Below are 24732 nucleotides of genomic sequence, written 5' to 3'. Positions count from 1 at the left end.
AATTCATAAATGCAGATGTAACAAGATATGTTTTACCCTTATTTAACCTTATTTATATTGTTGTTATATAATCTGTAAGCCTGTGCATGTTTTATATTATTGTTACATGGTTTGAATGCGATTAATGAATGCATTGCAACAACAACAACAACTCTATTTCCAGTGTTACCGGTATGTTCAATGCAATAAAAAAAAAAACTCATTCTCCCATGAACCTTACGGTCACGTTTAACCCCGGAAGTAGATTATTCTCTTAGCATGGCGCATATGAATACTTTTCTACTATGCTTTTCTATAACAATTGCCACGACTGGTGAATTTGCAGCTAAGTGAATTATATGAATATGTAATTCCAACGTGAGAAGTTATCAAAAGAAGTTCTGAGTAAGGTAACTTTCGTTTTGTGCTTTTTAACTATTTTCATGTCTGAAAGATTGCTAGCGTCAGTGCTAACTGAAAGGTTTTAACTCAGAATTTTAATTCTCCACATTTTATAGAATTTAAAAGGATTTCTCTTGAGCAAGTTTGACTTCTCTGTCATAATCATTTACTAAAGATGCTATTATATGACAGCCAGGAATCCTGTTTTATACGATTAAGTTATCTAGCTACTTTAAACCTAATTCTGTATGAGAAATCAACGAATTATTATTAATTTCATTTTTCAACATGCACTAGTTCTAAATTTATTTCAGCACTTTTATCTGCATCATGGTCTTTGTTTCCCCGCTTAGCTGTAATTACCTCAGTTAACGTTACATATTTGTAACTCCAAACTAAGTTTAGTCCCACTTGTACAAGCGAGTCATTCATTCAAAACCTAATATTGTTTTCATTCGGTTTGAACATGTTTCATTTTCACACAAGCGCAAGTTTCAAAACATAAGACAACTGAAACATGTAATGACAACATTTGAATTTACTAATAATTTAGCCATTTTAACCAGCAAGTAAATTAATGCGAGAAAAACGTCTCTTTTTGCATTTAATTATGCTGAATAAAATACTGTAAGTGTACTGCCTAATGTAACATTACCTCATTAAATCATGCTCTAATATCAGAAGACATGATATTGTATTATGTATTCTGTCAATTTGTAAATAGAGTGCTAATACTAGCTACTTAATACTTAATACTTCTAGAATTGTGTGACTTTATTGCTTACAGTAATCCCAGTTGCTGTGCACTTCTGTACTGTAAAAGTTCAGAGCATCTGGTAGAAATACTAGTATTCTTGCCTAAATAATCTAATGGTTTAATTGACCTTTGTAGATTAGGTAGGTAGATTGTAGATTTATTTGGCATCTATGCCATGATAAGTCTTCTGTTTACCACATGGTCAACAACAATGATGACCTGAGGTTCTTTAGACACACCTCAGATGTCTGCTTCTTTGACAGTTCATGCTCACCTCTCTCGACAGGTTTCTTGTTTCGGCTTGTATTTGTTTTGTTCGTACTCTAAGTATTAAGTCTAGACACCACAGGTGAATAGGGTAAACAGGTTTTACAGTGGGGAAATCTCTTTTCATCACTTTATAAATATGAAAATACTATCAACAGTCAGAAAACATCAAATGTTATAAAAATGTTTTTAGGAATAAAATGTTATACGAATGGGGTGAAAGATATATGAACAAACTCCTCTATAAAAACCTTAAAATAATAATACAAAATTAAACTGTACAGTTTGGTGCTACTGAAGTAAAGATTTCTGCATCAGTGCATGAGAAAAAAAAAACTAATTTTGAGAAAACAAGCTTCAAAGATATGCATTGTAAATTGCAATACAGACACAAACAATTAAAGTGTAAATGATAGGTATTTCTAGATGAAGCGCTGCTTAGATGTTGGTCAAGTTGCTTTTTAAAAAAAAAAAACAGGGTTAAATTGTTAAAAACAATTCTATTTATGTGATATTTTTGATTTTATTATTATTGAGCATATTCCTCAATGTTCTGTATGTGATATGGAAAACAAACATTCCACATGTTAATGTTTGAAGAAAAAGCGTATCAGTGAGTTTTGTAATGATAATTGTTGTAAGTGAAAAATGTAGTGTTACATCGACACATGGATAGTGTTACAGAATACATCGAGTTAAATGTATCTTCCAGCCTCCAGTTAAAAGGCTGCTGTTGTTGATCACCATAATATCAAATTAAACTATTTGCTACATGGAAATTGTGCTCACCCTTTTTCTTCATCTTTAATTAGAATTTAAAGTCGATAGTCTTTTCTCTTCTGTGTCATTTATCCGAGTGAAATGGCTTCCCGAACAAGCAAAAATGTGGGGCGGGACTTAATTTTGTCCTTGGGGAAATGATTGGTTCTCTGAATGTTTGTTGTTTGCTATTGGTGGATCTCATGTGATTGACAGGTTGATTAATGATTATGAGGGCATATATAAAAAAAACAATTGTCCATGTTGTTTTCTTGGTGACTTTAACCATTTGTGAACCTTCTATGAAGACCTGTCATTCTCTTTTCTTTAGATTTTTTCATAATGGCGTCAGGCGTGGGAGAACAAGCACGTGGTGGCGTGAGCTCATACAGCAATGAGGAAAACGCAGCCTTAGTCATGACCACCAGCGAGAAGGTAACACACTGGCCATCATTACTTATTACTGAGGAACAGCACTAGTTATTGCTGTTTTTTTTGTTTGTTGGAAATGTGACAAACATGGATTGCATTTCTCCCTCAGGTGGTGGAATTGCTAAACCAGGCGGCCCTCATCTCTACAGAGGAAAAGCTTATTGTCCTCAAACAGGTTTTAAAATCCTTTCCATATTGCCATAAATATAAAAATCTAATGTTTAGTGTTCATGTTTATGTAGTTATGTCATTTTATTATTAGGTGCAGGAGCTGATTATCAACAAGGACCCTTCATTGCTTGATAATTTTCTGGATGTAAGTTTCATAATCCATACAATCTTCACCAGCTTGTGTAAATGTTGCCTACACAGAAATTAAATTTATGTTTTCTGCTTTTATCCATTGTCAAAAGGAAATCATCGCATTTCAGACTGACAAGTCAATAGAGGTGCGAAAGTTTGTCATCGGATTCATTGAGGAGGCAAGGTGAGTGTTGGCTGATGCGCTTGTAGGCATCCAGTACGTAATACTTTGACCAATACTTCATTACCAGTCGCTTTTCGTTTATTCAGCAAAAGAGACAATGAGCTTCTGCTGAGGCTGATTGCCAACCTGAACATGCTGATGAGAGACGACAGTGTGAATGTGGTGAAAAAGGCCATTCTCACGCTCACTCAGCTTTATAAAGTGGCTTTACAGGTATCAAGTCGTTACACAGTGTTTATTGATAAGCTGGGCTGATGTTTTTAGGTGTCTGACGTGGTCTTTATTTGTTCTGTTAGTGGCTAGTGCGCACTAAGAGTGTGACGGACATGCAGGAGGCATGCTGGGATATGGTGACCCAGATGAAAGAGGATGTTCTGGCATTGCTGGATTCCGATAACGACGGAGTTCGCACTCACGCCATCAAATTCACAGAGTCCCTCATCATCACTCTTTCACCACGGACACCCGACTCCGACACGCCCAAGAAGCAGGAGGGAGACATCAGCTTGGACAAAATCCCCAAAGACCACACATATATTCGATCTGGTTAGAGCAGAGTCATATTTTCTAACTCCTAACTTCAAATTCATACAGTCATACGAGGCTCTATGATTAATCGAAATGATAAAGAAATCGCGATATTGCTTTCAATATGATTATTAGAGCTGTACGATTAATCGTTAAAAGATGGTGATCTCGATTCAAACACCCACGTGATCTTATTCCTAAATGACAACAATTCGCCTGTGTCTATTAAACCTTTAACAAGGAGAGCTGTTGTCATGTATAAGTATGAAGATTCATTAATTCATTAATTCCAACCGATTTAAAAAAAAAAAAAAAAATTCAGATTAATTAAACGTTTTGGTAACACTTTATTTTAAGGTGATGTAGCTAATGCGTTACTACATGTACTTGTAATGTAAATTATGCATAATTACAAGTAACTAACCTTAAACCAAACCCTAACAGTAAGTATACTCTATAGTAAGTACATGTAGTTGATTAATATTACTCAGTACAATGTAATTACGTCACTTTAAAATAGTGTAACCAACAGTTTAAATAGACTGCAGCAGTTAACATTTTGTCAGAACCTCTAGTAAATTACATGTTATTTTGTGTAGTTGTCTGTTCAGATTCATGGGAGAATCACAATCTCTTTTTGAAAAAACAAACAAACAAATTATTCAGAATTATGCAGCTCTAATGATTATCAGTTTATTTAGCTAAATATATGAGCTGCATGTTTCAGAGTGAAGTGTGGCACGCATGCAGCTCATGATCCAGTGTTTGCAGTGTGTAAGAGCGCCTCGGTTCACTGTAAATTCTGCTTTACTTCAACTCTGGTTTGCTTATAGTGTGCATTTGGGAGCGTAACATACACCATACAACCATAGAACCATTTTCCCCCCCAAACCATTTACCAAAATATTTGATGATTTAACATTTGAACATGTAGAAATTAGGACAGCCATAAATAGTAGATTTGTCATTTTTGTTGTGTATTGATGCGCTACATGTAAAATATATTTTTCCTGTCAAAACAGAGTTCATTTGGAATTATTCAGCCTTTAATAGCATGCAAAAGCCACTGCCGGTTTCTTTGGTAGTGGGCAGAACTAATGCGCAAGCGCTCACCTATTACCGGCCCTGTTTTGAATTTAGCAAATCAGGTTGATCGAACACAGACCAATGTGATTAATAAGTACGTTTTACAAAAATATTTTAATTCTCTCCTTCTGCTTCCTTTTGCTTCCCTTTTCTTCTCTCCTCATCTTCCTCACTTCCTCCTGTCCTGCTCTTAGACACTTTATGTGAGGAGGGTAAGTCGGCTTTGGAGCAGTTGTTAAAGTTCATGGTGCACCCTGCCATCTCCAGCATTAATCTAACCACTGCACTGGGATCACTGGCTACGCTGGCCAGACAGCGGCCCATGTTCATGTCTGAGGTGGTGCAGGCCTATGAGACGCTACATGGTGAGTTCTGTTAACTGACATTATTCAGAGCTTTGAACACAAATCTAATCATTTCTTTTGTTCTTAATCTCTTTTGCTGTGTTCCCCAGCTAACCTGCCCCCGACTCTGGCTAAGTCTCAAGTGAGCAGTGTGCGCAAGAACCTGAAGCTGCATCTGGTGGCGGTGCTAAAGCATCCCAGCAGCGTGGACTTCCAGGGCCAGATTTCCACTCTGCTGCAGGACCTCGGCATGTCTCAGAGCGAGATCACCCGCTGCACGCCAGCCATCGTACAACCCCGTAAGAGACTCCACCATGAGCCCTATGTTGAGGGCAAGAGGATCAAGATGGGTGAGTGGCTGTTTTAATGAGCTGGATTGCTTGTTGTTTGGTGTGGATCAAACAATTGTTGGTATTGATTTTGAAAAGAAGGGGAATAATGCCTTGTTTGTGCTTGCAGAGGGCACTCTAGTGGAGGATGATGAGGATAAAGAGGAACCAGCTCCTGTCGTCACCCCAAAACCGTCCTCCTCTGTTGGCACCCAATCAGCCATCGATCTCACTGCTGAGTTCCTGTTGCCTCTGCTGTCCCCAGAGAATGTGGCCAACCTGGTGCGTACTGTGGCTAAGCTGCTCGCTCCATAGCATGTCTGGTCTGAAATACAGTTAGCAAGTGTGTTGTTCCTCTTGAATTTTGTGTGTGTGTGGTAGGTTTGGTTTAGGAACTAAAAATGTGTTTCTTCAAATGCTAAAATAATAGTAAGAATAGTTTTTATATTATTATTAGTAGTAGTAAATAAATGTGTACATTTTAATAATTTTTTTAACTGTAATTATAAAAAAAAATAACATTGCAATATATTTCTATTGAAATAATACAGTTGTACTTTAAAATGGAAAAAAAAGTATTCTATTTTTTTTTTATACCTTTTTTTTTTTTTTACTACTACAAGTTAAAATGTCTTAAAATTTTCCCTTTCAAACGTTAAATCTTCAAGTTTTTATTTCGGTGGAAAACTGCAGGTTTTCTGGTTAGTTTAAGTTTTTGTTGATGCTTCTCGTTTCAAATGGTAAAATGCAGAAACATTTTGGAAATTATACGAACAGTTGAAAAACTATACGAACGAGTTTGTTAACTTTGCACGTTTTCTGCTTCCTTTCGATGCAGGTGCTCATCAGTATGGTTTACCTGCCTGAAGTGATGCCAGCCTCTTTCCAGGCCACCTACACGCCTGTAGAATCGGCCGGCACTGACGCTCAGATCAAACATTTAGCCAGGATGATGGCCACACAGATGACTGGGGCTGGGCTGGGACCAGGTGAGGTGATGGATATTTTGAAGGAAGGAGAAAGAAACTCCTTTAGTTCCTGTCAGCACAGCTGTAAAGATGGTGAGGGGGTTTGTGCATAGCATTGCATGTTGAACAGCATCTCCTCTTACACAGGGCTGGAGCTGTGTAAGGCTCGAGATGAAGAGGTGAAGGAGGAAGAGGGAGCGGCTGAGTCCAGCTCCAAAGATCCTCTCATCATCCGCAAGCTGTCTGCAGTGTCCCTCGGTCAAGCCATCTCAGTGGTGGGGGCGGTGGCTGCCTACAAGAGCCCTGTGACTGAAGAGGCACCTCAGATCAAGAAGCTTCCAGAGCCCATACTGCCCACCTCACAGCCCAAGTAAGAGTGTCCCCATAGCACAAAACACACACACTAGGGATGCTATATGTGGCAACTCACATTCTATGATTTGATCGGTAGTCACTAATTTTGCCCGATCTTACGAACCGTCAAACTTTAGCGCCACAGTCACCTGTCTGTTTTAAAGAAATATCAGTCTCTATAGGGGCTTTCGCACAGGAGGAACATTTTCATAGTTCCTAGAAATATTGTCGGAAGTACCCGGATTTTGGCATGTTCGCACCGCAGGAACTAGGAACGATTTTAGTTCTAGGAACTCCTTTTGGAGGAACTAATTTAGCTCCTACTTCAGAGTAGGGTCTAAACCAGGATTCTAGGAACTACCAGTGAGCAGAATGCACGCGAAACACCGGCACTTCTTAAAAAAAAAGCCTTAGATTATAGATCTAGCCTATCTAGCCACAGATTATAGCCTATATATTTACTCTACAAACTGTATGAACATGGAAAACAGTGATAGATGGGCTTCTTAACCTTTAAGCTAAAGAGAAAATCCAACGCAACTTTGAGGGGACCAAGCCCAACATGATTATGCATTTCTGCTCAGCTAGCAACACTGGACGTCAACAACACGGCAAACGCTAATACCTTTTCATTACTGTCTACTTTCTATGTATAACAGTTCTATCCAATAACGTATTAGACAGGACTGTTAGTCAGATAATAAACTAATGAAGATGGAGAATGCGAGCACTGTGTGTTCAGGCTCTGGCGTTTCTCTGCGCAGTCAAAATAAAAGTCATACCAACAAGCGCGGCTTAGATCACTTCAGAGTTCCTACTGCCGGTGCGAATGCAATCAGGAAAATGTTCCTATGGGAACCATTAGTTATTGGTAGGGCTGGGTATCGATTCAGATTTTACAAATCGATTCGATTTCGATTCTCAAGCTCTCAATTCGATTCGATTTCGATTCTCGATTCGATTTTCGATTTCGATTCTCGATTCGATTTTGATTCTAAATTCGATTTCGATTCCACTCAATGAATAGCCTATATATTTAATACAAATCCTATATTTATAAAGAAAAAAAAAGAAAAAAAAAAAGTAAAGTGAACATAAGTTTGGAAGTGGTTAATTAATAAAAAGAAATTAAGAGCTACCAACCTGTATATTAAACATACAATAAATAGACAGGATTTTGATGCAAGATGAAAAATTTATGCTGAAAATTGGACAAGTCAGAACAGTTGCATGCCTTGATCAAACAGGTTAACAATCTTCATATAAACCCATAAAAAAAAACTTGCATATATTTTATCTGTCTAGGTAGGACATATAGGCCTACAGAAATTGAATAAAGTTATCAAACAGTCGGCGATGCATTAATTCTAAAGTGTATATAGACTAATCCTTATTAAAGTTACAAAAGTTATTTAGTCAAGAGCAGTGAGTGTTTTTATCTGTTCCCTTTGTTCTTTGATTAACTTTAACGACAGAGATAATTAGTGGCTACTGTGTACTGTCCCTTTAAGAGACCAACCGCTGCTAACAGAGACGCGGATCTCACACGCGACTCATCATTCACGTTCATCATAAGACTGCTCTTATGTTATGAAGATACTCGACAAAAAGACATTTTGGCATAATTGTGTGTGTTATTGTTCGTTCAAGCACGAAAGAGAACTGTATTCTGGGCTGTCTTGTGCGCACGCACGATATCAGCGCGAGTCTTTCTGTGTGTCACAGGACATTCACGTCATTGCGTAGGCTTGACATCGCGATTGCGATATGATTAATTGTGCAGCACTAGTTGAGGTTATTTTATGATTAAGATAAAACAAACATAAAATCTCACAGCATTAGCTATAAAATGGAGTTTGCAAGCCTATGAACAGTGGAGGAAAACTAATACTGGCTTTTGGGTAATAGATAAATAAATATGGAAAAAAATCGATTCGTGGCGTTTGAGAATCGATTTTGAATCGACCACATTTTAAAAAACGATTAATCGAAAAATCGATTTTTTTGCCCAGCCCTAGTTATTGGGGAACCACCCTGGTGGCTAGTACCTAGAACTACCTGGATGAAAGCCCCTTATGTCATGCTCCTTACCATAACTAGTCATGCTAGTTTCAACACACTAGTAACACAACTCAAGACACGGCCCTTTATTTTACGTATGCGTTGGGTCTTTGCAGACCTTTTTCATGCTCAAACAGCAAAATTACACACTGTCGAAAGCATAATAGGTCGTCTTTAAATGCTGTCTAGTTAGGGGCTCACTACATTTGAAACAGAAACAATGTATTTGTGTGGTTTAATTGTCTCTTTTTGTTTTCCTCCATCATTCAGAGCTTTTGGTGCCAGTGGCAGAAAAAAAGTGTTCAAATTGGCGGACGTGGTGCAGCCATTTTCAGCGGCTCAGATCGAGAAACTTACCAACATGGCCATTAAGAGGATCCTCCAGTCAGAAAAGGCCATTGCACAGACTGGGATGTCCCATGTGAGTCTGCTTTTGGGGACTTTTCTATGCATAGTCTCTGCCACTGTATCCATTCAACAGAGTCATCTGTGTGTTTTATCTTCTCCCAGGTCCGTGTGAAGCTGCTTGCACGCTTGGTGACCCAGTTTGAGGGAGGGAAGAAAAAGGACTTGTTGCAGTTTATCTTGGAGGATATGCGGAGCAGAAGTGAGCTGGCCTTTTCCCTGCTGTACCACGAGTACAATGAATACCTGAGTCAGCAGCCCTCCGGCTCTCTGGACAGCTACGAGCACTGTCTGTTCACACTTCTGTCTGGCCTCCAGGAGAAACCTGAGCAGAGGGATGGGTGAGAATCACCTCGTAACATCACAAATTATTTATCAACACACAGTGAAACAATCAGTGAAATAAAATAGTTCATACCAATACAATACAATACAATACAATGTTACAATACAATACAATACAATGTACAATACAATACATTAGGGATTCTCAAATTTTTGTCAGACCTAAAATATTCATTTGAAGTAACCCCTGAGATTTGAAGTTAATTTTTCAATATTTTAACACATTCACATGTTCACTGTTCTCTGACGTTGGTTAATGGTCACATGATATGTGGGTAAACACAAAATAGTTCATCTTTTTTAGTGTTTTATTTTTATTTGTTTTCATTTTAAAATTATTAGTTAATTTTCACTTTACATATCTATTAATTAATTATTAGTGTTTCATTAACTCAATAACCCCAGTTTGTAAAACCTTGTCATACATTATACTGAACTAACATTTTCGGTTGTAGATATGCAGGCATCTTTGTTACCCATTATACATTTTTTCCACTTCTAAATGTATTGGATTATTGAGATAAAATAAGTAGTATTCAACTGTTTATGTGATCTCAACATGGCTGCCATCTTAAATGTGGATATTTTTTTTTATAATCCACTGATATGATTGTAGTCAAAATTACTTGGCCAATTTGTCTTTAAATGGGTAACATTCAAAGATGCATATTTTTTTTAAATTACCTTAAAGATTTTAGGTTAAAAGTTTTGTATCGTATTAAGGAAAGTGCATATTCTATTTCGTCGTTTTTAATTGCCTTCATTAGTTAATTTGAAATGGTCCTGCATTGACAAATTAATTTTTAAAAGTACAAATATTCCAGGTAGTCTCCCAATGAAGTAGAATCTGCATCCATAAGAAATAGTTGACAAAATGATGTTTATAATGGTTTTGGATGTTTACATTTCAACTTCTCAAATATGTTCCATTGTCAGCTACCCAAATTCAATGTTATGTGAACTAGAAAAATGAAACTTTGCAAGACTGTTTTTAACCTGAATATTCTGGCATGCTTAATATATCTGCACTATTCCTGAATTTCATTTGTCTCAGGCTTTTCACCAAGCTTGTGTTGGAGGCTCCGGTGATTACAGACTCGGCACTGGAGGTGATTCAGCGCTACTGTGAGGATGAGGTCAGCCGTTCTTCTACACTAACACCCATACGTTTCTGAAGCCATCATTTAAAAAGTTCTCGTGGAGCATCACATTTAAAATCATTGTTTCCTCACTTGTCTTTCAGTCGCGTGTTTACCTGGGCATGTCCACGTTAAAGGAGCTCATTCTCAAACGCCCCTCCAGACAGTACCAGTACCTCAATGTCCTTCTGAACCTCAGCTCTCATGAAAAAGAAAAGGTTAACCTCTAATCCTCTGTCTTTCATTGTTGCATTAATTAATTTCATAGTAGTTTAATAACAATCCCAATGATGTTCAGGTGCGGTCTACTGCTCTCAGCTTCATCAAGCGCATGTATGAGAAGGAACATCTGAAGGACTGTATCGAGAAGTTCGCTCTGACCTACATGCAGTTTCTGGTCCACCCAAATCCACCATCTCTTCTGTTTGGAGCAGGAGAGGATACAGGTTCCAAGACTTTTCCTAGTCTTCAGATTTATCCCAATTTATGATATAATTGTACTTTAGTCTATGTGCTCATACTAGTTCACAGAAAAATGTACATTATCTCATATTGTTCCAAATCCATTAGACGTTTGTTCATCTTTGAAACACAAATGAAGATGTTTTTAATGAAATCTTCCATTGAAGCTCTGACAATTCAACACGTTCATAAAGAGATCTTTACATAAACTAAAATCCATATGAATAGAGCAGTTTAATCCAGATGAATAGATTTAATTTAACAATAGTATTAATTAGTTGTAAGTTTTATTTAATTTTATATTAAGACTTGGATTAAACAGCTTGATTCATATGGATTTATTTTGTGAGGTCTTTATTAAACATTTTGGGTGAGTAGACTTTCTTCATTTCATCGTCTTTGGGTTTGGAACGACATGAGGGTAAATGATGACCGAATTTGTATTTTTGGGTGAACTAACCCTTTAAGTGTCTTTAATTGAGAAAGAGATAAGAAAATTTTAACTAGTGTAAATGAACTCGGTGGTGTATTGTGCTCTAAAATAGTGGTGACTTTGCTCAATCCTGCTGTGTCCTCAGAGGTAGCATCGCCCTGGACTGAGGAGAGCGTGCGGCAGTGCCTTTATCTCTATCTGTCTCTCCTGCCCCTCAACCATCGTCTGGTGCACGAGCTGGCTTCTGTTTACACCGAGGCCATCGCCGACATCAAACGCAGTGTGCTCAGGGTCATCGAACAGCCTGTAAGACCTTCTCGTCCTCTAGAGACACCCATATAATCACTGCAATGTTTATTTTTTGTTCTTCGCTTAATGGATAAAAAGAAGTTTGAAGTGCATGATCAGCAGCTCACTGTTAGTGAAACATCCTGACAGTGCCGCTATAGCTGTTTGTGCTACGTCACCATGTTACACATTTGCATAATACATTATGTAATTAGTATTATTACATAATGTATTAATTAATGAAATGATAATTAGTATTATTGCATAATACTACATTTGCCTGCGGGCTCAAACTAAGGAAATTATAAGACCAGGAAGAATTTATCACTATGTCAAGGAAACGGTTTATTTTCTCTGTGAGGGCAAAACATCGTTATATGGACTTGGGAATTGAAGAACCAATAACAATATTCATCAGCAGTACAACCACAACCTGTGTTCTCACCATTTTTCTAATGACTGCTTCCTGAACCATGCACACGTCTGAAATGTAAGAAAAATATGACTGTGGAACGTGGTGTGAAGTCGTGCTTGCGAAAGTGCTAATTCTTCTTGACATTATTGCATCATAGCGCAGTTACAGTAGTTCTTACTGCACCTGTTTACAGCACTGGGAGCTGAAATGTGCCAGTTATGGTAAAAGGGGCGTTACAGTTATGCTCCTATTATGCTATTCTCCTACAATAGGTTTACATGCATCCTAGGTTAAAAAAAAAAGTTATTTTCTCCTAATATACATTGCAGCATCACTTCTTTTCTTACAGTGTCTGAAACTTCCATAAAGAATTTGATCTTTCTGAACCCCTACTTTCCGAGAGCATACTCTTCTCTGATTGGTCGGATGGACCAGTCTATTGTGATTGGTCTACCGCTTACTGTGTGTGTTGGAAATGAAACGCCATTACCAGATCTAAATTTCAGCTCTTCCTCAGCACTCGTATACACAATGATACGAACAGTAACGATGGTGTCGGTTTTACCATATAGAGTCCTGATCTTTTTGAACTACATGCTTTCGCTTTTTTTTGCTTTCGCAGTGCAGAAAACAGGATCTTCTTGACATGTCCACAACATGAACCAAACACTTCCAGTCTCAGCTACAACTAGCGTTTGAGGGTCAGAGTAGATGTTGTTCGCGGGCAGCCAATGAAGACCATAGACTGACATTATGCAAATTTGAAATGAGACTGGAATTACTGATGATTCGTTTTGGCAGTTCAGAATCAAATCTTTATTTTAGGAGACAATAAATGTATTTATTGAACTTTATAGACCTTTTACATTCACAAACAGCTATATTACACACTAGATCTAAGGTAATATCCGGAAATTTAACAATAACAGCATTGGTACTCTAGAAAATAACTGGCTTCACAGCTAACAGACAATTTTATTTATTGCGTTCTTCATTTAAAACGGTTTAATTATGATGATTTTAATTGTTTTGTTTAATCAATGTTTTTTCTATAGATAAGAGGAATGGGAATGAGCTCTCCTGACCTGCTGCTCCTGGTGGAGAACTGTCCTAAAGGAGCAGAGACGCTGGTCACTCGCTGTCTGCACATACTCACTGATAAAGGTGTGTGTGTGAAAGAGAGAAAGAGTGTGTCTGTATATGCATTTCTGAATAGTAAATGTAGATTGTATTGTCTATATTTTTTGGATTGTATCGTTTCCACAGTGCCTCCATCTCCTGAGTTGGTGGAGAGGGTGAGGGATCTTTATCATAAGCGAGTGCCAGATGTTCGTTTCCTCATCCCAGTTATCAACGGCCTGGAGAAGGTTTGTCTCATCTCATCTGATTCTGTCCTAATTATCAGAGCTAATCACAAATACACAGCATTGATGAAATAAGTAAGGCCCAAGATTCTGTGTGTTTGCCATAGTTTAGGTGTTGTTATGTGTTGTTGTGCCTGAAACTCTTTTACACATGATAAAAACAGTAACTCACGGCCTTGGGAGTTTAAAGTCACTCTGAACAAGGCTCAACCGCTTAGATTTTTAGAGCCAGAATAAGGCTGTCGATCTGTTAAAAAAAATATTATTTGCACAGATTTTTGTTATTAATCGCACCTAAGATTAACATTTGTAATTATAACAATTTGTAATCATAACCGCTGCAGTGATGGGTATTTTTGTTGGCCAACCTGGAAATCCTGACCTAAACGTCAAATTATCAGATTATTTTTAAAATCTATAATTTCTTATTAATTACAGAATATTAAAAGTATTTCAAAAGCTTTTATTTTAAGTGAACTTAAAACAACTTTCACGTAGTCAGTTCATTTTTCCCATTTACTAGTTAAAACATTAGCATCGCTGTTATTGGTACTTGCACACACACCTGCATGCTGTAATCACTGAGACAAGCAGGTTACTGACAGGATCAAAAACAGGCAGTCTTAAAACGTGCGAGCATCCTAGATCAGCATAACTACTTTTAATTACTTTTAACACTTTATTCTCAGAAATGAACACATTAACTGCCACATTGCACTTTAAAGGCAGTTGATAATGATATCTTGATTGTGTCCAACAGAACGAGGTGATCCAGGCGCTACCCAAACTCATCAAACTCAATCCCATCGTGGTGAAGGAGGTGTTCAACAGACTGCTGGGCACTCAACACAGTAATACCCGCTATCTGTCTTGTGCATTTGATATTGATAAAAACAAAATTAGGTGGTTTTCTTTGTATTTTATGTATTATAGGTTGATTGAAGTTCTTTTGAGAATGATGTTTTGCTGTAGATCAGTAGAATTGTAGTGAACTAAAGGGATTGTCTGTTCTGTAGGCGAGGGCAGTTCCTCCATGTCTCCACTCACTCCTGGAGAGCTCCTCATCTCCTTACACAACATTGACTCCTCCAAGTGTGACATGAAGTCAATCATCAAAGGTATCCCTGTTCAGCCTTTTACACAATTTTTTTAAATTAAAATATATAGTTAAATGTTTGTTTCTGATTTCATCTCTTTTATATACATTTATTTATTTATAATAATTATTATTTATTTATGTCTGGCCTGGGACAATGTATTCAAATATTGCTTAAAAATGTGTTATTTTGTAAGCATTTTGCGTAGTTGTGCTTGGAGTCAACCGTTTTATTTGTGATGCACTTTTTCTGCATAGTTAAATCAACCCTGTATCTGTTTTTGCTAAATCATTTTGTTAGATAAATACCTTTACCAAGTTTAGGGCCAGATTTACTAAACAGGGCAAAGTAGTGTGAGAGCGCAATCCCATAAAACCGCTGATGGGAGTGGAAAGTTCTGCACATGATCTACTCACAAATTAAAGAACACAGACTCAGCCGGGTCATTTCCATAATGACCAACGCAATCTACCAAGAGCAGCGCAAATTAGCGTCAGGTTTAAGAACGTGCTTTTTTTGGGCGGTAAATAATGGCGCAAACACCAGTAAATTGATGAGTGCAAGCCTTAGTAAATCACAAACTAAATTTGTAATTAAAAAAATACTCTCCTCCCATAAATTTTGCGTCTCAAGGGAAACAAATGCAATAAGGTCAGCCGCAAAAATATCCATCCATCCCTTTTCAGGCTAATTTTTCACTGTGTTTTAACGACAAAAGAGGGTTTGCGCTGGCACAAGCTGTTAGTAAATCTGACCCTTAGTGTTTTGTTCCTCCCTCATATTTAAAATATATCTGAACTTGTCATTAAAAACAGGTTTCCCCTTCGGACATCACTTTTGATCGCTACTGTATATATGAATGTGTGGCTATATATGTTAGTTGAATTTAGTGTAGTTTAAATGACATTTCATATATTAATAATCAAAATGTGAAAAGATGCCCATTAAATGGCTCCAATGTGGAGAGAATGCTTTCATTCCCTCTTTTGCTTTTCTTCTCACCCTTTTTAATGTTTTTTGGTGTTGTTCTTTCCCCCTGACCTGTAGCCACGAACCTGTGTTTTGGGGAGAAGAACGTGTACACGTCAGAGGTGCTGGCGGTGGTGATGCAGCAGCTGATGGAGCAGACTCCTCTCCCCATACTGCTGATGCGTACGGTCATCCAGTCCCTCACTATGTACCCTCGCCTGGCTGGCTTCGTCATGAACATCCTAGCTCGACTCATCCTCAAACAGGTCGACGGACAGAACCCTTCATACTCATTGGCCAATGCCAGTTATCTCATACTCATTTTATAATCTTGTGCCGGGAACCCTGTACACTGATTGACTGTTGGTTGATTGTACAGGTGTGGAAGTATCCTAAAGTGTGGGAGGGCTTTGTGAAGTGCTGCCAGCGCACCAAACCGCAGTCCTACAATGTTCTCCTCCAGCTGCCTCCACCACAATTGGCCAGTGTGTTCGAGCGCTGCCCGGAGATGAGGGAGCCCCTCCTGCAGCACGTGCACTCCTTCACCCCTCACCAAGTGCGTATCACCAAAGTGTCAGGGTTTGTCCCAAATAAGTGCCCTCTGGGAAATGAATGGCTACTGAGACTGAAATCATAAATATATACACTGCTGAATAAAAGCATTTATTTAAATCTCACTTACCCCAAACAGTGGAATGCTGGTGCATCATTGTTTTCACAAAAAATATTAAGCAGCAAAAACTGTTTTCAACATTGATAATAATAAGAAATATTGCTCGAGCCCCAAATCAGCATATTAGAATGATTTCTGAAGGATCATGTGACACTGAAGACTGGAGTAATGATGCTGAAAATTCAGCTTTGCATCACTGGAATAAATTACATTTTAAATATATTAAAATAGAAACTTCATATTTTACATTACGTTTTTACTGTATATATTTTATTAAAAAATGCAGTCTTGGTGAGCATAAGAGACTTTAAAAAAACATGAATTATTCTAAACTTTTGACTAGTAGTCTGTGTAATATTGAACTGAAACTGAAATAAAATAAAGCTAAATGGAAATATAAAAATTATAATAATAAAAATGACAAAAGCACATAAAATTACTTAAACTGAAAATAACACAGAAAAAAAATCGAAATATTAGTCAATGATATAATTGTATACAAACACGCACAGCATGCAAAATATTTGCTTAAAATTGTATTATAATGCAATTCCAAAACATCCATATGAATAATATGACAAGTGGCAAAAGTTTGTACATTCAGTGTTTTAGAGGAGAACTTCAGTTATTAAAATTGTAATTCAAAATAATTTTTAATATAAAATGTTTTGTTTCTGTAGCAAGCCCACATTCCAACATCTATAATGACCGTTCTGGAGGCCAACAACAGGAAGCCAGAGCCGGAGCCGGAGCCAGAACCAGAGCCGGAGCCAGAACCACAACCTGAACTTCAACATCCAGAAGTCATTGAAGAGAGAGAGCGAGAGGTATGTTGTGATGAAACCGGAGTAGTGACAGATCTTTTCTTCTATTTTGTGACGTACATCTGCGCACATTAACAAAGAATAAAAAATGGTTCTATTCATTGGTTGTTGATTGGATTTTGAGATGTGGGCGTTGCACTAAATGAGAAAGCAAGATGGCAGTTGATTGTGGAGTGGCCGGGTTAAAGCAAACTGAGGGTCTGTTTACACTTGGCAGGTTTGGTTCGATTGAAATGAACTCCGGTGCAATTGCTCTGTTAGTCCGGTTTATTTGAATAAGTGTGAACGCTGCCATCTGAACCCTGGTGTGCACCAAACAAGTCACAGGAGTTGGTGACCAAACACAGGACTTGGTGTCACAGGACAGAATGCTTAAGCATACCTGGTTCTTCTAATCATAGGAGTTATTATGCCCATTACAGTTCAGTACAGGCGTCAGAACTGATGTTGTCTCGCAGAAGATCTTCATTTGTGTGTGACGGTGGAATTCCTGAAGCTCTTTTTGAGTTCTCATCTGGTAAAAATACAATTGTTACTACCATGAAACGAGCACTTTTAGCCCAGCACAAAGCATTGTTTTGGTTGTTAGGTAAGGTCCGTTGCAAAATATGTCATACAAGCTGTTTTTTGTTTTGTATATTTAGGTTCGGTGTTAAAAATTAGAGTCTGAATGCTAAGCGAACCAGGACTAAATGGTGTCACTGGAAGATTGACTTGCAACAATCTAATGAAATATTAAATCACTTCTGTTTTTAATTTTTTTTTTATACCTCTATAAGACTTATGCATTTACAAAATAGATGGGGTGAATTTTCATTCCACACTAACTTGGTTAATTTTCATGGGTGAAATCCAGTCAGTTCAATAGGAATCCACACGAGCAGCAATTTTGCAGATTTCACAACTATTTAAGTTGTTCACATGAATTCGCCACGTTGACCGACAGAAAGTTGCTTTGTTTGAAAGTGACAACTTTGTGATCTATGCTTCATACATCGCTACACTATTGATAGTAGACAAATTTTGCTAATGTGACCATGTCGTAATTCAAAAAGCTCTGTGGATGGACACAGTCTTGCTACACAGACTTATGTTGATGGATAATCTTGGGAATCCGCAAAAAAAAATGCTCTCTTATGTTTGTTAAGGTGCCAGTACCAAAGCATATATCAATGCCTGCACCAGTATTACAAGCAGAACCTCCAGCCCCGACACCCATAGTGTTTACCGAACCACCAGCACCACAACAACAACAGATCCCAGCCAGGAGGGAAGAAGTAGAAGAGCCCATGGAGCAGGAGGAAACAGCCCAATCTACTCTGGAGGACTCGTCTGAAGAAGCATTGCAGGTAAAACATCATCATCATCATCATCATCATCATCATCACAGACCAGTACAAGAGTGCATAGCATGGCTGACCAATGACTTTAACTTTAAGCAGATGGAGGTGTCTGAGGAGGTATCACAGTCCAGCTCCATCACAGAAAAGACAGACGAACCCATTGAAGAGTCAACTGCTAAACCTGTGGCTGTGGATGCTGAACCCGAAGAGGAGCCTGAGGATGTGGATGCAGAAGCAGAAGAAAGCAGTGTGGACTGAAGCCATTTCAAATGAGGCTGAATAAAGGCACTGACTTTGAGTTGATGTCTCATTCTCTACTGCTTTGTTCAGTGTATTGTGTATCTGAACGTTAGACGTAAATATAAAAAATAATATTTTCTTTTGAGGTTATGACTTGTTTAAATTAGTATGAGAACAAATTGATTTTGTATGTGCCACAGTGGTTTCATTTGTAGAATAAAACATCTCAAAAAATGAGAAACAAATCATTGGTCTCTGTGCTTCAGTCTGTCTTAAGAAGCTACTCGGCAACACGTTTGTTGTTGTTACACAGCAATTCCATGGCAACGGATTTGCTCTGCGGAAATGCACTGATGTTTGTGTGCATGGAGATTTGCTTTAAAATATAAGTGAATATCCGTGAAATACGGATTGAAAAAAAAAAAAAATATATATATATATATACCGTTTGTTTTTAATTAGTCGGCGACAGTCTTAAGTTTTACTAAAATGGAGATGACCGAGGAAGCGATGAACAATGAGCGACTGCAGGCGGCAGCTCGTTTTAAGGCTTTCATGATGAAGAACAGCACTAAAACAAACCTCAATCTGTAAGTAACTGTTATATCACATTAACGTTAGCTTTATTCAGTATCAGTATTTCTCCTTTTTAAAGTTATTACAATTATTAATTCATTATAAAGCATTGTTATTTTATTTTAACCACTGTAATCGGAAGACAACGAACATTCAGTTCAACACACATTTCCACCGTTATTGCCAATATATCTAACGTTAACTTATATATAAAAATGATAACCGTATATTTGATCTAGTGGGGGCGTGTTGTCACAACGGGGACATGCTGTTTAACACTTATTTGAGAAGTCCTGTTGTTCTTCGACAACGAAAAATGCTGCCTATCACTGTCAACATGAACATATATTCATGTGGTTTGAGGCTTTATTAGCCCTACCTACCCTATACCTACAATAAAAATATAGTTTTGGTAGCACTGTCTGATTGCATTATTTGCCAGAACACTTGTCTGAACTTACATGTTAGCAGAACATATTTAATTGAGCGGGCATTGCAACTTGGTTACAAAAATGCGGATATTGCTTTTGTTTGGTGAACAGAAACTTAAGGGTTAACGTTAAGTTCACCCAAAAATGAAAATTCTGTCATTAATTACTCACCCCCATGTCGTTCCAAACCTGAACACTGTCTGTCTTCGGAACACAAATGAAGATCTTTTTAATGAAATCTGAGAGCTCTCTGTTCCTCCATTGACAGCTACACAACTACCACCTTGATGCTTCAAAATGGAAATAAAGGGATCGTAAACCGAATCCATATGAATTGAGTGATTTAGTCCACATTTTCTGAAGAGACTCGATCGCTTTATATGATGAACAGATTTAATTTATTCATATTCAAACATTGATCAGGGAACATAAACAGAAACTCAACCAAACCTGTTTGACGCTCAGAACAAACCTCATTGGTTCTTGCAGAAGCTCAAACGTGATGCGTAACAGGAGAATGAACCTCATTGGTTCTCGCACGTCAAGCGAACATGCTTGAGTTCTGTTTATCACAACTGATTTGTGAGTTGATGAATGTTTATATGTGAATAAAAGCCTAAATTCAATCTGCTCATCATATAAAGCGATCTTGTCTCTTCAGAAATTTTGCACTAAACCGCTTGATTCATATGGGTTAGTTTTACGATCTGTTTATGAACTTTTTGAAGTGTCAAAGTGGTAGTTGCGTATCTGTCAATGGAGGGACAGAAAGCTCTCAGATATCATCAAAAAGATCTTCATTTGTGTTCCGAAGATGAACAAAAGTCTTGGAGGTTTGAAACAACATGAGGGTGAGTAATTATGGACAGAATTTTCATTTTTGGGTGGACTATCCCTTTAAATTTACAAAATATGTTCTAAATTGAACCTCTTTTTCCAGCTATGACCACCTTGTACGACTGTTAACCAAAGTTATGGATGAGCGTCCAGAGAATGTAGTCGATGTGATCGAGGACATGAGTCGCGAGCTGAAAGGAAGTATCCTTCAGGAGAAGCAGGACACCTTGCGTGACAATCCATCCTCATCCTCAGCTCTGTTGCTGGCTGAGCAGCAGAAGACACTCTTCAAACGTGCGGCAGGCGGGGAAGGTGATCACGAGGAAGAGCTGGTAAGTTTCTCTCCTGAGGGCCCATATAATGCTTTTTAAACCATTAAAACCTAACCTTTTTTGTTAAATGCTTTGCTTGAAAAGTCAACTTAGGCTGTCTATTAAATCAATGCAATTAGATTAGGTAAGTAGTTATCTAATGCATTCACATTCAGACATTGTGGAGTGTGATTTAAAGCGAACCAATTGTGGTGGGTCCTATGAGCAGTTCAATACAGTACAACAGTTTCTGTAATACATGCTTCTGTATCGTTTTCAGGTGGATTCTCCTCTACCGAATGTTGCAGAACTGGCGTTCTTCTTTGAGCAAGCTGGTGTGGGTCTGGGGAAAGAGGAGATGCAGAGAATCTTTCTGGCTTTGAAACAGCTGGTGGACACACAGTGTCTCCAGCGCTGTCGATTCTGGGGCAAGATCCTCGGCACACAGAGCAGCTACCTGGTGGCTGAGGGGGAATTCAGAGAGGGTGAAGGGGAGGAGGAGCAGGAGAGCACAGAACCATCAAATGAGGATGAGGAGAGAGAGGAAGAGTCACAGGAGGACAAGGATGAAGCAGAGCTTGTAGAAGCTGTAAGTCACAAAACGGCAACTGAAGTAAATGAAACTGCTCTAAATACAGTAAATATCGTACAGTCACATTTGTCCAAAAAAATGTCCATTGTTGACCAACAGAAAGCTGCTTGGTTTGAAAGTGACTTCTGTGTGAGCTTTATACATCGCTACACTATTGACAACAGAAAATAACGGAAGCTTGTTTCTAAAAAGGTAATTGCGATATTTTTTTTTTTATCTCACAATTCTGACTTTCTTTCTTTTCTTGCAATTGCGAGTTTACAGTATATTTCGCAGTTCAGATTTTATAACCCTCTATTATGAGTTTAAATCTCACAATTCCGAGAAAAAGTGTCAGAATTGCGAGTTACAAAGTTCAAATTATGATATTTAAACTTGCAATGGTGAGGAAAAACTGTCAGAATTGCAAGATAAGTTATCTTTTTTTATTTTTTATTCCATGGCAGAAACAAGCTTCCGTAGATAATGGTTTTGGTAACGTCACCTGACCTTTAAAGAAAAAATTTTTAAGACCTTAAAATGAAAATTCTGTCATCAATTACTCACCCTCATGTCGTTCCGAATCCAAATCTGTAAGACAAATCTTTTTGATGAAATCTAAGAGCTTTCTCTCCCTCCGTTGACAGCTACGCAACTACCATTTTGACGCTTCAAAAAGTTCATAGATTGTAAAACTAATCCATATGAATTGAGCGGTTAAGTTCAAATTTTCTGAAGAGACACGATCGCATTATATAATGAACAGATTGAATTTAGGCTTTTATTCAAAGCGAACATAAGTGAACATAAACAGAAACTCAACTGAACCTGCTTGACGTGCAAGAACAAACCTCATTGGTTCTTGCAGAAGCTCAAACATGCTGTGTGACACGAGAATGAACCTCATTGGTTCTCACACATCAAGCAAACATGCTTGAGTTCTGTTTACAACTGATGTATGCGTTGATGAATGTTTACATGGGAATAAAAGCCTAAATTCAATCTGTTCATCATATAAAGCGATTGTGTCTCTTGAGAAAATTCTTAAGACTCCAGGTACAGACAAGGCTAGAAATGTACATTCAACTTGATAAAAATGATTGAACTCTACTTGCAGGGTGATCCACCCCCTAAATCAACTTACATGCCACCTCCGCCAGTGCCAAAGGAAGAAAATCACACTGGCGTCAATAAATTCACTTATTTTGTGTGTCAAGAGCCCGGCATGCCGTGGGTCAGACTGCCGGTGGTCACCCCCGCTCAGATCACAGCAGCGCGGCAGATCCGCAGGCTCTTCTCAGGCAGGCTTGATGCTCCGGTTGTAAGTTTCCCTCCCTTTCCTGGCAATGAGGCCAACTACCTGCGTGCCCAGATCGCACGGATCTCAGCCGCCACGCACATCAGCCCTGTGGGATTCTACCAGTTTGGGGAGGATGAAGGAGAGGATGAAGGACTGCGAGACACCTTTGAGGAGAATCCTAACTTTGAGGGCAATCATATAAACGAGATGGCTGAGTCTCTGAATCTATGGGTCCATCATGTACAGCACATACTTACACAGGTAAGAAACAGACGGCCTGTTGGGAATTCATCTGCCCTAAAATGACCATTGAAGTGGATATTGAGTACGTTTTTGGTAACACTTTGTTTCTGCAGTGTCCCTTTTACATATGTTATATATTAACATAATAATATCATAATAACATGGTCCAAATGGTTTGGAAAAATAGAGGAAATGACCAGATTTGCCAAATTTGAAAGAATAAAATAAAATATAAACTTTCATGAGCCCTCAAACAACTCAATAAAATAACTACACTGTAAATGCATGGTCACTCCTAATTCAGTAGTCATTTTTTTAATGAAAATATACAGTAACATGAACAGTATTTACATTTAATTCATTCACTCTTCATGAAATCCCAGACGGACTCGATAATAGAGAGATCAGATCTCCATGTGGATCATATTGTCTGATGTCCGACTTCTTGTGCAAATATCTTTATACAAATATCTCACTGGATAGTCCACCAAAAAAATGAAAATTCTGTCATTGTTTACTCACCCTTATATTGTTCCAAACCTGAATGCGTTTCTTTCTTCTGTGGAACACCAATAAATATATTTTTAAGAACGTTGAAAACCAAACTGTTTCCGTTTTCACTGACATCCATTTTTCTCCATAAAATGGAAGTGAAAGAGAACCGAAACTTTCTTCAAAATATCCTCTTTCATTTTCCACAGAAGAAACAAAGTCATACAGATTTTGGAACAACATGAGGGGGAGGGGGGTAAATAATAACAGAATTTTTATTTTTGGGTTGACTGCCCATTAAATGGCCAAATTAATGCTTGGAAATGTTTTTATGGTGAAAAATCAAACATAGCTAAAACATTTGCACATTACTGTACATGTGAATGTTAGGGCCGCTGTGTGTGGGTAAACATAACTCAGAAGTCAGCGGATGATGCTGACGATGACGAAGATGCCGAGGAGGAAGAACCTGATGAGCCGGAGCCTGAGATTGGGCCTCCTCTTCTGACGCCTCTGTCTGAGGATGCAAGTCAGTCACACTGCATCACATTTACATACAATACACCTCCAGCACAGTTCAAATGATCAGCTCTAATGCAGAAAACGCTCTGTCCACAGAGATTCATGACACCCCACCTTGGAGCTCCATGATCTCCTCTTACCTCATTCCTCAGTTTTCCATCGCTGTGCTGCGCTCCAACCTCTGGCCTGGAGCTTATGCTTATGCTTGTGAAAGTGGCAAGTAAGAACCTTACTTTTTCAAACTAAATACCTACTAACAGCCCATCTAACTTTTCTGCTGAATTAAAGCATTTTTCTGCTCCCTCTCAGGAATTTTGGAAACATATACATTGGTTGGGGGTTGAAATATATCGGAGAGGGCTACACCCCAATAATGCTTCCACCGTCCCAGAGCGAATACCCCAGCGGACCCGAAATCACTGAGGCCCAGGACCCCACTGTGGAGGAAGAGCAGGCTTTGCAAGCAGCCCTGGAGGAGGAGAAGGCGGCCCTGGAAGAGACAGAGGATCTGGAGGAGGATGAGGAGGATGATGATTAAAATGGAGGTGTGACTCTGCAATGGACAAAAATAAACCTGGACTTTGGTCAGATGTTTAACCCTTTGCGTACGATCACACCTGTGTTATTAGAACGTTCAGTGTATCATACAGACTATATAAATTGACAACGTGTTTAATTCATATCAGATACACATTGTGT

The 24732-nt window shown here is 38.3% G+C and overlaps 2 protein-coding genes across 5 annotated transcripts; both read left to right on the top strand.

Moving 5' to 3' along the window:
* Positions 1-230: 230 nt before the first annotated feature.
* On the top strand, positions 231-19155 carry sympk (symplekin). 4 transcript variants are annotated; one of them, XM_079873258.1, is made up of 27 exons: positions 231-389; positions 2496-2599; positions 2706-2771; positions 2859-2912; positions 3010-3083; positions 3170-3296; positions 3380-3629; positions 4892-5062; positions 5152-5391; positions 5501-5652; positions 6209-6359; positions 6486-6708; positions 9024-9174; positions 9264-9499; positions 10558-10639; positions 10747-10860; positions 10941-11088; positions 11683-11843; positions 13296-13404; positions 13507-13607; positions 14365-14455; positions 14621-14722; positions 15749-15936; positions 16050-16226; positions 17024-17170; positions 18316-18516; positions 18607-19155. In XM_079873258.1, exons 2-27 carry the CDS (start codon positions 2507-2509, stop codon positions 18766-18768), a joined length of 3771 nt encoding a protein of 1256 aa, XP_079729384.1. In that variant the 5' UTR covers positions 231-389; positions 2496-2506; the 3' UTR covers positions 18769-19155. The 4 variants fall into 4 exon arrangements, with proteins under 4 accessions (XP_079729384.1, XP_079729386.1, XP_079729387.1 ...); XM_079873260.1 differs by having other exon boundaries at positions 18610-18978; XM_079873261.1 differs by having other exon boundaries at positions 256-384; positions 18610-18978.
* On the top strand, positions 19155-24687 carry rsph4a (radial spoke head component 4A). Its single transcript, XM_079873263.1, has 7 exons — positions 19155-19340; positions 20698-20926; positions 21186-21494; positions 22594-23037; positions 23902-24040; positions 24130-24253; positions 24343-24687. Exons 1-7 carry the CDS (start codon positions 19240-19242, stop codon positions 24569-24571), a joined length of 1575 nt encoding a protein of 524 aa, XP_079729389.1. The 5' UTR covers positions 19155-19239; the 3' UTR covers positions 24572-24687.
* Positions 24688-24732: the final 45 nt, after the last annotated feature.

This window comes from Squalius cephalus (genome assembly GCF_949319135.1).
Source record: "Squalius cephalus genome assembly, chromosome: 5".
Taxonomy (NCBI): Eukaryota; Metazoa; Chordata; class Actinopteri; order Cypriniformes; family Leuciscidae; genus Squalius; species Squalius cephalus.
Note: the sequence above shows the minus strand (reverse complement) of the source record. Positions and strands in the feature narration are given on the sequence as shown.

Excerpts from the sequence above, each read along its gene's own strand:
- sympk (XM_079873258.1), top strand. The coding sequence starts at position 2,507 with ATGGCGTCAGGCGTGGGAGAACAAGCACGTGGTGGCGTGAGCTCATAC. Across the intron at positions 6,360-6,485 it reads TGGGGCTGGGCTGGGACCAG|GGCTGGAGCTGTGTAAGGCT; the intron begins GTGAGGTGATGG and ends CCTCTTACACAG. Across the intron at positions 6,709-9,023 it reads CTGCCCACCTCACAGCCCAA|AGCTTTTGGTGCCAGTGGCA; the intron begins GTAAGAGTGTCC and ends TCCATCATTCAG.
- rsph4a (XM_079873263.1), top strand. The coding sequence starts at position 19,240 with ATGGAGATGACCGAGGAAGCGATGAACAATGAGCGACTGCAGGCGGCA. Across the intron at positions 19,341-20,697 it reads ACTAAAACAAACCTCAATCT|CTATGACCACCTTGTACGAC; the intron begins GTAAGTAACTGT and ends CTCTTTTTCCAG. Across the intron at positions 21,495-22,593 it reads AAGCAGAGCTTGTAGAAGCT|GGTGATCCACCCCCTAAATC; the intron begins GTAAGTCACAAA and ends CTCTACTTGCAG.